At 49.6% G+C, this 12,347-nt stretch overlaps 1 protein-coding gene across 1 annotated transcript; it reads left to right on the top strand.

Moving 5' to 3' along the window:
• Positions 1-5,860: 5,860 nt before the first annotated feature.
• ETH_00022365 (ATP-binding cassette, putative) lies at positions 5,861-12,104 on the top strand (the record flags this gene model as incomplete). The annotated part of the gene is made up of 12 exons (XM_013377165.1): positions 5,861-6,742; positions 6,853-6,964; positions 7,187-7,261; positions 7,878-8,113; positions 8,397-9,099; positions 9,286-9,413; positions 9,578-9,674; positions 10,933-11,052; positions 11,231-11,403; positions 11,504-11,575; positions 11,810-11,886; positions 12,032-12,104. The coding sequence occupies 12 exons, from the start codon at positions 5,861-5,863 to the stop codon at positions 12,102-12,104; spliced, it is 2,748 nt and encodes a 915-aa protein (XP_013232619.1).
• Between the last annotated feature and the right edge of the window lie 243 nt (positions 12,105-12,347).

Below are 12,347 nucleotides of genomic sequence, written 5' to 3'. Positions count from 1 at the left end.
GCCAACAACGCGTTATTGAAGAGACCCCGAGAGGGGCATCTAATAGGCCTGCTTCGTTAAAAGAGGCTCACTAGACAAACTCTTAGAAAAGGCAGTGCTTGAGGCATGCAAGATGTCCTGAAAGAGACCAAAAGAGCAGAATCCTGGAGGCATTCTCTGGAGACCGACGGCAGTTGTGTCAACGTGGTCACACCCAGTGTCGTTTTGAGGGTGAAGCTGCCTTAACACTAATACAGAAAACGAGTTTGCATGCTAGAAGAGAAAATCAGAAGGAAAGTAATGCTCGAGGAAATGGAAAAGCTTCTGAGTTTCCCCACGGCTCTGCCTCAACGTTGTCCCCACCTCTGCTCTGCACAACCGGAGCTAATTTGACCTGTTCTTTAAAGCGAAGTGGATTGTGCAACTCCGTAGACGGCCGTGCATAGAAGTACCGGAAAGGACGTACACTGCACATGTACACACAACGAGCATCGAGGGTGGATTCTGCAATGCACCACGCGTAGAATTCGAGAATCGAATTAAAACGCACACACAGACTGCATACAGGACGAGATTACACTACTAAGCCGCCGGTAAAAGGATACGCGGACCGGCTGCATCTTGACCAGCTGTATTTGCTCAACAGCCGACCGTTGATGGGGGCACCCTATCAGGATGTTGGTGAAAGAGCACTTGAAGGGAGCCGCTTTACATAAACAGCTCCTAAAAAACAAAAGACGGAAGCACCTTCAGGGCATTCGTAGGTCTTGTGGAGAGTTGTTTTGCCGCTGTGGGAATACGCTCTAGCTGATGTCGACGGAAGCCTGTTGGATATCCTTAGATGTCTTGCCTCACTATCGTTCGCTTAGCTAAGGGAAATTACGGAGATGGATAACTGGCAGTCGTCCCGTGAGCAGTTGCTTTGCGATAATCAAAGTTTAAAAAGGTGGCATCAAAAGGAAGGATATCATTAGACTACAATTCACAGGCCGCAGCCCTAGTGATGCGAAGCGTAAGTTTAGGAAGGGGAAAAGGCTCTAATATCCACCTTTGCACCAATGAAGGCTCACCTAGCGAGAATACAAACATAAATTTCAGGGAACTGTCCACATCAGCCGGTTGAAGTTGCCAAGATGCCTTTTTAATCAGCGTTAAGCGCGCCCAGTCAAGTGAAAGATGTGGCGGAGACAGGTAACGCAAAGCGAAGGGCTCGCTAACCCAAATATGTAGACTGCACCGCAGTGGCAGTGGCTGTGCAAGATGCTCCGTTAAATATGCCCTCAAGTGCCGAATCGGTTTATGTAGCCTTAATATTTTGGTGGCTTTCCTTTTTGAGTGCTTTTGGGCACATCTTCGAAAATTTCTTTGGTAATGGTGCATCATGGGAACTCGCTCATTGAAGAACGGTCACAAGTCGCGGTGCAGCAGGGTTGGAGGTAAATTTTTTCAAGGTCACTTCCTAGTGGGGCCCTTAGAGGAGAAAGGGCAGATTAAGTAGTCAATAGAGAGGCATGCGCAAATTGGGATGCCCTTCGTAGACCAGTGTAAGAGCTTATCATATTGGCCTTGCGCACTGAAGGGGAAGAGGAGTCCGCATAGCTCAGCACAAAGCTCCACTTGACCCTCTTTCATGAAAGCTTGCAAGCAGTTGAAGAGCAGAGCAGCCCAACTCAGGCGCTCAAAATACTTCGTAAGTGCGGAACTGTTCTTCCCCAAGCACCGCCAGTCGGACCCCGCAGCACTTCCATGATTAGATGACTTTCCCTGCTCTGATTAGATATTACTACTGTGCGGAAATGTATTATTACACTACAGCATGCCTTGACTTCTGCGTAAAATGCCGACCACCCTACGCACGTGATTAGAAGCCCTCGGTCCCTCATTCGCCCAATACTCTGTAGCGTTAAACTTCATTGCACAATTTTCCCGCACTGCCGCTTAGAGTTACTTTACACCAGTATTTGCGGACTTTCAGCAAGGCGGCTCAGTTCAACTCCAATGAATGGACAATCAGAGTTCTGAATGGTGTTCTCTCTATTGATACATCCCCTATTCTGTGCCACGGTATCCCTTAAGTGCTCATTTTCGAACGGAACCTTTGATTTCAGTCGGATATGTATGAAATTCTCTTCATCGGCTTACTGTGTCGTGTGCCAGTCAACGTAGTGCGACGGACACAACGGACGTGTCTAACGCGAGCCCCAGCAGAGAAGCCCCACGGACACCCAGTTGGACAAGCGACAAAAATTGTGCTTCGTCCAAGCTCTTAAGCTGTCGAACAATACAAGTGACTGTTTTGTTGAGCTCTCACCCTATGTTGTGACTGCTGGTTAGGCTCCCCCTTAGGGCAGGCTATCTTCACACGGTAGGCACTTTGCTGGCACCACTTACAATTACCCCATCACAAAGCTCTCCCCACAGGTATAAGGTCGACTGTAGAGTACCAATGTGTTAAGTAGCAGCAAAGGGCCTGTGGCCTACGTGATGCTCACGCGGCTTGATATTGCCTAGGCGACGAGAACAAACAATGGCTCAGCAGGAAGCACTTGCGTACTGTCAATCAATGCCTTATACGCAAACCTCGCTCCGAATTATCTATGTGAGATTCATTGTTTCGCCAACACAACTTGTTAGCTTCCTGGACTGAACACGCCGAGCAGCCCGAGAGACTAGCACGGGGCAAATTGCATCCTGGACCAGTGGGGCACCAGATACGATACTTTATATTTTGTGAAATAATGAGGCGCTCTTGACAAGCTTCTTGAGAAACAGCTCGATATCTAACAGGCAGCCGTGCATTGCTGCGAATTCGGTAGTGCCAAGCATACAGAAGCCGAGAGGCGTGCCTCACCCATACTGTCAACCCCTTAGGGTCCCTTTCCCACCTGCCTTTCTTGTTTCCTCATACTCTGTTTGTCATTATATGCCCACAGACTCTCCTTCATGCGTTCCTTGACTTTTTTTCTCTCCTTATATTCTACATTTCGTGGCACACATTAGAAACCCGCTTCCTCTGTAGGGGCTGGTTTCGCGTTCCGCTCATGAGACATTTCGTGCAGAGGGAAATTTGATAGCAAGTATTCATATACGTGTTACGAAGGAAGCGATAGTACAACTACGCGAACCAAGTAACATAGCCAGAAAATATGCTATGAGGAGCAATTAACAGAAGACCAAAAAGTCTTATTGCTGCTTTTTCTGTTATTGTTAATTGCTTTGCTCGTTCTTGTTGATGCATTAGAGCATCTAATGGCCTAGTAAGTTTCCCACAGTAATTATAGTGTGTAGCACTATGATGTTGCACCAGTACAACCCCATAAAGTTGCAACATTTACTATGCTACACGTGAAGCATTATTAGAAAATTCACAGCTAGGGAAACCAGGCTTTTGGCCAAAATTTAGCCTAAGGTGTCAGGCTGCAAGGCCAGGGAATGGAGCTAGCTGTGTCACCCGTACAGCGTGCGGGGGATGCACGCATACCGAGGGACAGCAAACTCCTTCGGGAGACTAGAACAGCAGCAGACTTGAATCTTTCACTTTTAAGGGTCTATTTGGGCTTCATTGGCCTTATTGATAGTACTTGTGTAGCGAGAAGGGAAACCTTCTGTGAGGCAAGGCCACGCTCACTACAGCTCACTACAACTCGTTCTGCCCGGCCATTCTATGTCGCATCGCTGTTTTTTCTGATCCTCCTAGCACTGAAGGCGTGGAGACAGTCTTTGGCATCACAATTTGCAGGCATTGTCAGGCGCCTGTGTGCCAAACTCTACCTTGCACTACTATGCCAGCTAGGGCTTACACATTGCATCATGTGTATCTGTAATGAACAGCGCTCTGCGCCGCTACTATGTGACTTTCTGGCGCACGAAGGCGCCCTTCTGACAAATCCTCTACACTCGAACATATCACATAAAACAATACCAAACAGTCAGTAACCCGCCATCCTTCAACTCCGCCAATCGAAACTCTTTAAACGTCGAGGATCATAGTTCTGACTCCCCCGACCCGATAGGGGTGATGCCCCACACCAGTGCCGGCGTCATCACCAGCCTCAATCTTAGGGTATCCACAGGCACTTCTAGTCTACAAATGCTATCTCGCTTATAAATTGCCCTGTTTCGTCACTAGTAATGAGTTTTCTGCGATATCTCAGAGTGCTAACCTCCTATAGGTCACCAGCCAGCAAACCTCTAAGGTCACCAGCATGTGCCGTTGTAGTGCCGGCGCACTACCATATCCCTCAGCTGTGATTCATAGACTCCCGCCACTACACTGTACAGTAGTTACAAAGGAACTTGTGCTCTTCTTAATCTAAGACATTCAAAGTTTTTTCCTTTCAGAACTAAAAGAACAACTCAGAAGAGTTGTTTTTTAGAGCTCCACAACAAAGAATAATAAAAAGACTGTACATACACGGGTTGTTCGTATTTAACAGAGGAATGGGTGGCTGAGAGAGAATTGTTTACATTTGATCACATCCTCCAGAAACGACAGTCGCTCTGCTGTGATACACCGAAACAGCATTTCACCCAGTGTCAATGAAGGAAGTAGAAGTATTCAGAAGATCGAACGGATCACCCAGAGGATCTGCCGCCAACCACTTGCTGCCATAGAACCAAGCCGTCTGGTGCCATGGAACATAATATTGCGTTTTCACAGTCCATTCAGCACCTGGATAAAGAGGCCTGCTCGCTTCGCAATGTTGCTGCTATGCGCAATGGTTGACCGTCCCCTTCAAACTTCCCGCAGTCTTGGGACACTCCCATTCAATTGCTTCATAGGGAATTGTTGTAACCGAATGCTTGTAGGAATAACGGCAAAGCGCACATAAATTGCCAGGTGTGGCTATTTTTCCATCACAAATCTGTGTAAGTGCCTACACTGCAAATATAAACTAAAGCCTTAATTCATGGATTCCACACACTTGGCAGCAGATCCCTGGTCTCAGCTCAAGGTGTTACCCTGAACACCTGGCAGCGGCTGAACACGCATTAGTCTCGTGGATCGTGTCTACAGAACACACCCTCCAGAACACCACCTTGACACTGCTTCATCTGGAGCGCAAATCAATACCTTTGAAGTGTCTCATATTGGCACTTTTCGATTTTTATTTTTCATTTTTCATGCAAAGGTGCTCGAAAGGACTGAAGGCCACTCTGCCGATTTGTCTTGTGGGACGACAGCGACTCCAAAGGCTCTCAATAGTCCTCCGGCTAGGTTCCGAGACGCTCTTCGCGTAAGTCCCGGCCGCCTATCATTTAAGGTCGCCTTTTACGTGGTTCAATTGAGACCCCACGAGAATCCAAATAAATTGTTGCCGAAGCCTTCAGGGCTACGTTCAGGAAGCAACAACCCCAACGGCGTCAACAGCAGCCGCAACAACTTCCGCAGCATTGGAAACAGCTTCAACCGTGCTCACAACAGAAGAAGTTTCCAATTTTCTCGCTTAGACTGTTACTTTTGGCGCATGGACACTCGGGAGCGTTTTCCGATCCGCAGGAGACCCTCCAAGCCCTCGCTCTGTCATGGTCATCAGCCTGTAGCTTCTTCTGATCGGGATCCCTAGCATGAAGGCCAGAAGATCCCAGGGCCTGCAAACTTTGATATACCCTCATTCAAACTGGGGGTTGTACTCCTCATTGAACTGGGCATCTGTAGGTGATGCTGCAGAGGGTCCGAGGGAACGTGGGGGCAACTCCATTCAATGCACCGTTGCAACCTCGTGCTGGCGTTATTTGGGATCTTTGGAAATGCAGACTGTGGCGCAAGAATCATGCACGCTCTCCTTTCTGTAAATCATACTGGTTGGGTGGCTCGCTCACAGCTCTGCCGGGCTATGCATCACATCATCGTGCCAGTGGGCCACCAGAGGACTCCCCGATGAGACGCTTTTTGCTGCCAGGGGCGCCCCAGATTTCGAGGCTTCCGCCCATTCCACTTCCCTTTTCCAGTAGAGTGAAAGACACAACGTACCTACACTTATCATTTCCCCCCAGGGAGCGTAGGCTCTTATGCTTCTCTAGCCGCTTGTACGTCAGACCAACTGATGCCCATAATAGTTCTTTCGAAAAGGTCTCCGCACTCAGGGAGTCCGTGCCGTTTTCATCGGTCCGTTCAAATGGGGAACGTCCCCAAGAGTCTGAAGAAGTCCCTTCAAGAAGTGCAGGAAAGGGGACCAAATCCACAGGGAAGCTCCATACTGGTGATTCGGGCGCCGTGGCTGCTGAACGCCCTCGTGTATCTTTGTTTGAGTTTTTGGCATTTCTAAAGGACGAGAAGTTTCGGGTAGCTGGGATCATGTTTGCACTGCTCCTGAGTAGTGGTGCTCAGCTGCTTCTGCCGTTAGCCGTAGGCAAGCTTGTTGATGCCGTCACAGAAACCACCGGGGACCAGCATGAAAAGCAGCAGCAACAACAGCAGCCGGAAGTAGCGCAGCTGCAACAACAGGAGGATGAACAGCAGGACCAGCGTCGAGAAGATTCATTCCACCGCCAGAGTAGTGTAACGGAAGGCTCCAATAAAGTGGCAGCAGCAACGGACACGCCTTCCGCACCGGCAACAACAGCAGCAGGCGAACCGCCTCCTGTGGTCGGAAGAGGGAAGCCAGAAATAGCAACAGCAACGGAACCCAGCTGGAGGGGACTTACGGGTGTTTTTGAGGAGAATCTGAAGACGCCTGGCGCCCGTTTGGGTATCTGCGTTGCTTTGGGAACCGTCGGGGCTGTGACATCTTTCACCCGACTTTATCTCCTTGAGTCAACTGTAGGAAGACTGCCCCTCCTTGCTGCTAGCAGTTTTGGACCTGAGGGAACCATAACCTATTTACTAGGATGCAAATTATGGAGTTCATCACTTCATGCGTTTCCCCTCAGATTGAACGGGTCGCTTGCCGTCTTCGCTCCACTTTGTTCTGGAGGCTACTCCATCAGACAACACAGCATTCACAACAACAGCAGCTGGGATCCCTAGTTAAGCATCTTTCCCGTAAGTACCTGTTCCCAGCACGGCGGGGACTCTAGGATCTTTTCGTGAGTAGTTTCGAGCACTTGATACGTATCTCGGTATTACCAGCTGTTGCAATCGGACCTTGGGGGGCTGCGTTCGTGCACAACTCAGCTGGAAAAGTTTGCCCGTGGGTCTGGAAATCTGTGTTTTGGGGATAAGGCTTCGGCTTTGGGGACTCCGTTATGTGGGGTTTCCTTGCAGAAGATGTTGTGACAGCGAGCAGAATTTTAGTGGACGTGTCCTTTGGGCTTCGTTGCCTGCTGACATCTGTCGTTGGTGCGTTTCGCTGCAGGAATTCTTCGCTCATTTCTTCTTGATGCCCTATGCATCCTTGTCCCTCTTGTCTCATACATTTGGGTGCATCCTCTCTTTGGGCTGAGAACGTGTTAAAGACCTATCACGGCGTGTGGCTGGCTATTTTGTGCTCTGTCGATGTGTCCCCTCTCAGGATATGCGTGCCCTTCTATATTATTCGCTTAATGTGTCTCTCTCGCATTGCTGCTGGCTCTTTCCCCGTACTGCCTGTGTTGCTCTGGCTTCGCCTGTATTCATTGGTTGGGTGGCTGTATCCTCGTTCACCTGTTTGTACACTCACTCCCCTCCCACCTACGGAGTCATCGTCCAAACGAAGCCAATGACTCTTTCCCTTTCTCTCATTCCCGCGATTTCTGCCTTCGTGTCTGCCCCATTTCCCGCTTTTTTGTGTCTGCATGCAGATCTCTGCCGCTTTTTGATTGTTCCTACTGTTGTCTGGAGCGTAATGGCCCCAGCTTCACATCATTTATGCTGCTCTGCTCTCTTCATCTCTCGTGTCAAATTTACTGCTTCATATGTGCTGCTGTTGCATATAGATTATCTTCTCCATTATCTTTGCGCTGCACATGGTTCTCAGGAATCTGCCTTTGTTGGGCTGCAACCCCTTTGTTTTTCCTTATGTCTTTGCTGCTGCCGATTGCTGCCGCGACGGCCGTGCTGCGGCTCTCAGCAAGATCCGTCGCGAAGCTGCAGCAGCAGCACAGCAGAGCCCTACAGGTGGCATTTCAGCGCGCAACAGTGGCCCTCAACTCGAGGAGGCAACTAAGAAGTCTCAATGGAGAGGCTGTGGAGGCTAAGGCTTTCGACATGGCGGTGCGGCGGCCAGCCTGGTGCTGCTGCCTGTGCCGTTTCTCGTGTTCACTTTTGGTTTTCCTGGCTGCTTATATTCTTTTCATGCTGGCTCGCTTTCGTCATCGGCCCTTTCGTCCCGTTTAAATCCAGTTCTCTTGCTGAGGGTCTGCCCACCAAATCGCGCATTGTGTTGCTGCATTAGCTGCTCCTGTGTTTGCGCTTGCTGCTGTCGTTACGTTTGCTGCTATGAAGTACTGCCGTTGCAACTATGCTATCCCTATTGCTGCTCCCGTGCGTGATTTAGCTGGAGGGCGTCTTGGGTGCAGCTAAGAAGAGCGCCGTTGCAATTGGCTGTCGCCACGCGTTTGTATTTGCTGCTGGTTCGAGTCTGCTCGTGCATCTTGTGCACTCTGCCGCATCTCTCGTTGCCCAAGGTTTGTTCCCTACACCTACTTCCCACTACCACTGCCTTTTCCCATCTCCAGTCCCGCTGCGAGCCTTTGCCTTTCCTATCTCTCCTGTCAAACAACCTGGTCTTGTTTATCGCACGCCCTACCCCATCGGATACATTGCAATCGTGGCGTTTACTATGGCACTTTCTGCGATTACGGTAGGTGTCCTAACTGGAGGCCAAGTTATGTCGCTTGCGCTGTATTCGGCCTTTGTGGGCTCGTCTATCCAGGGCTGCGTTACAGCCTGGAGCGACATTTCCCGTTCTGTTGCTGCGGCGGGAGATATGCTCCAGCTGCTGCTGCGGTCGCCTTCCCCTCTCCTTACTTCCCCGTTAGATTATCAAGCAGAGCTGACGCGATTTAAGGAAGCCCTTCAGCAGCAAAAAGAACAAGAGGCAACGGTAACGATGCCAACAGCTGTCGGATCTGCTCGCAGAAAGGTCCCAGCAGTGGAGTTTAGAGATGTGTGGCTGTCGTATCCTGACAGAGGAGGCCGTTGGGCACTCAAGGGTCTAAGCTTTCAAGTGCCCCCTGGCTCTCTCGTAGCCGTCACAGGTAAGCTAAGCGCCTTTCATGTCAGCTGCACCGTGGTGCCCGTCAGCCCCTCAGGGATTTCTATGTATCATCCCGATGAACGCGCGGACGGCTTAATCGAAACTTGCCACTTTCGCCATATTTCGTTTCTCCTCTCTATTATGGACCTGCTGCATTGGCACTTGCTGCTCTTGATGCCATGCGTAGGTCCAAGTGGAAGTGGCAAAAGTTCGTTAGGTGCCCTTTTGCTGCGACTGTTCGAGCCCCAAAGAGGAAACATTTATTTGGAAGGACTTCCCATACGCGCATTTGACGAGCGCTTTATACGATCTCTTGTAAGGCTGGAGGTTCCAAGATAGGGGTGTAGGCTGTAACTTAATGTCTGGGACTTTAGCATGCGCTGCAGGGTTCGGGGTTGACGGCTTGCAGGCCCTGTGTTCGTGCAAGTGTGAACGGTAGATATTTGTGTGGAGAGTGTGTGGCTGGGCGTATGCAAAAGGTCATCCCCGTGCTTCAGGATTCGGTGCTGTTCTCCGGCAAGTCTCTGGAAGCCCAGATTCTTTATGGGCAGTTGGCGCAGCAAGAATTATCCGGAGGTGCACTGACGCATTATGTTTCGACACACAAATGCTCTCTGTAGACATTCGTGTATAGCTTTACTGCTGCTTCTTGTGTCTGTGTGTACACTGCGTGTTTACGCATGATGGTTTCGTTGTGTTCTACCCCGCTCACATAAAATTGCGCACGCCAATAGGCTTGCATGTACATTTGAGTGGCCATTAGCATTTAGGTTGTGTGAGCATGCTATACACAAGCCCGAAGAACTACACTAGTGTGAACACTGGCATGCATGATTCTGCTCCATCGAGTGTCTGCACACAAATAATTGTGTGTGGCTCGTGATTCCACCTACGCTTATGTGCATGCAGCGTGCATTAAGCGTGCACGAATGAATGCCAGCCTGCACAGTTTCACATGAGAAGTACACGCAGCTTCATTCATACGCGTCTATATGAGGGCTATTATGGCTGTATTTTTGCAAACGGCACGTTTTCATTAAGGCGCTGGAAGCAGCGTTTGATTGTTTGTGTATCTGCGCTCAAACTTCAGTGTGCACGCAAGTGCGCGGCTGTATATATGGCATGAGCACACGTCTGCGAGCATATGACTGTTTACACACATGGATACGCATGAGGGAAGCTATGCCTGCTTACACAGGTATACAATATGCGTCCAAGCATGTGCTGGTGCCTTCTTGCGCATTCACTTCGACGTTTGTGGATGCCTATTGCATGGCGTGTACTTTTAGAATGAAGCAGACATGCGTATGCGTATCGGCGTGACTGTGCGCGTTGAGAATATATGTACGTGTGAGTGTATGACTTCTTGTTTCTAGCATAGGGCTGGCAAGACTGTGTGTGCCTTTGCATGCCTGCGTATCTACGTACTCAAAAATAAGCAAGGACAGGTTTTTACGCGTGGCTTTGCTTGTTCTCGCACGTACACAAGTGTATATGAGCGTTGTATTTTCGAATACGCATACGCATGCTCTAATATGGTATTCCTGCATGGGAATAAAGTCGCAAACACGTCTATGGAAACATAGGTTTCCCTTGTGGTTCCATGTTCTGGAACTACGGTATGAATCCGTGCTCATGTGGTTAGTTCACAACTAGGGGTGACTTTTGTACATATGTAAAAAGTTGTAGGTGTGCACCTGAATGTGCGCGCAGAGAAGCGTCCAGATATGCCCACCTATATCCTGTACAGCCCCCGTTCATGAATATCCATTAGGAACCCCTTACATTTATGCGCACTGTGCTGCTTTTCTGCCTGTCTCTTATTGCTCATCAGCAGAGGGCCCGAAGCTGGCTGTCTCTTCAGCTTGTGATGCTGCATGCGTATCCCCTTTCGCTGCGGCTCTTCCAAAGGGCCTCCAGACGCCGTTAGGCGAGCGCGGCGCCGTTCTTTCCGGTGAGTGTGCGTTAGCCCACTTGAGATATACGTCTTCGCCTTAGTTGTGAAGCATATTTGTGGTCTGAAAGACAGGCAAAGTTTTCAGGGGGTGAACCAGGTCATTTGAGGTGGAGAAACGATGCTCCCGCGACTAGTTTCCAGAATTCCGTACCAGGCAAATGGGTTAGGCATTCAGGTGGCCAAAGGCAGCGCGTATGCCTCGCCATGGCTCTGTACCGGCTGGAGTGCGCCCAGAGGGCGTTAGAAGGAAAGAAGGGCTCCCGCGTGCCTTGTTTGTTATTCCTGGATGAAGCCACATCTTCTTTGGATGCAGACACAGAGCGTCAGGTTTTGTTAAATTTGAAGAAGGTTTGTCTGCCCTTTGGTGTGTAATTGTGTGGCTCATAGGGCGTCAGTTGGCTTTTCTTTAGGGACATGCGTCTCTTGCCTTTCTTGTGGTGCGGTGCAGAGGCTGCACTTGGAAACTTGCCTCTTCATAGTCCACCGACCCGGGGTACTAGAGATATCGGACCACATTATGGTATGTGCTGCTTCTTCAACGGCTGTTGCCGCCCTCTTCCAGCTGTTCGTAGATAGCCGTGAGAGACCAAAGGGAAGGGCAATCAATCGCATGTGCACTATGCCCAGTGATCGGACACAGGCATCCCAACGAGAGGCCAGGGGCGAGAGAGAAGTGAAAGAAAGAAGACGCAGAAACAAGCAAGAAGCAAATTAACTGCATTTATCAACCATTTGTCTGCAACTGCACTTGCAGGTATTAGACGATGGCCGTGTAATACAATTTGGCCCCAAAGAAGAGGTTCTTAGAAGCCCATGCCTTCCACTGCAGTGGTAAGCTTCATACCCCTAGCTCTACCCAAGGAATAGTGCTTAGTTAGTTGTAATGAGGTGAGGCCCCTTTATTTATACTGGGGACTAGATTTCTGGGAGCACTGCCAACTGTTTAAGACTTTCTTCAGCTTCCATTTGACCGCAGGCTCGTATCCGGAGCAATTCCTAGTGGGTCTGCACTCATTACTGACGCCCCCGTAACAGCTACAGGAGAGTAAGTGCTCCCAGAAGGGTGTATTGTGGGCTCTAACCGTTGGGGAAGAAGTGAAACCAGCTTGCAGCTTTTGGTTGTCAGCGCCATCCATTGGCCTTCTACGTAAACACCTAACCTCATGTCCATTTTTTCAACGAGTTGAATGATAACATATCGCACCCAAAAAGTTGCTGAATCAAATAGAACGAGGGAAACCTTTCAAACTTGCGGAACGTCGGCTTCCCTCTTAAAATTTGAACCTGCACAA

This window comes from Eimeria tenella, genomic scaffold, assembly GCF_000499545.2.
Source record: "Eimeria tenella Houghton genomic scaffold, Eth_scaff47, whole genome shotgun sequence".
NCBI classification, from domain to species: domain Eukaryota; phylum Apicomplexa; class Conoidasida; order Eucoccidiorida; family Eimeriidae; genus Eimeria; species Eimeria tenella.
This window is presented reverse-complemented; position numbering and strand designations above follow the sequence as displayed.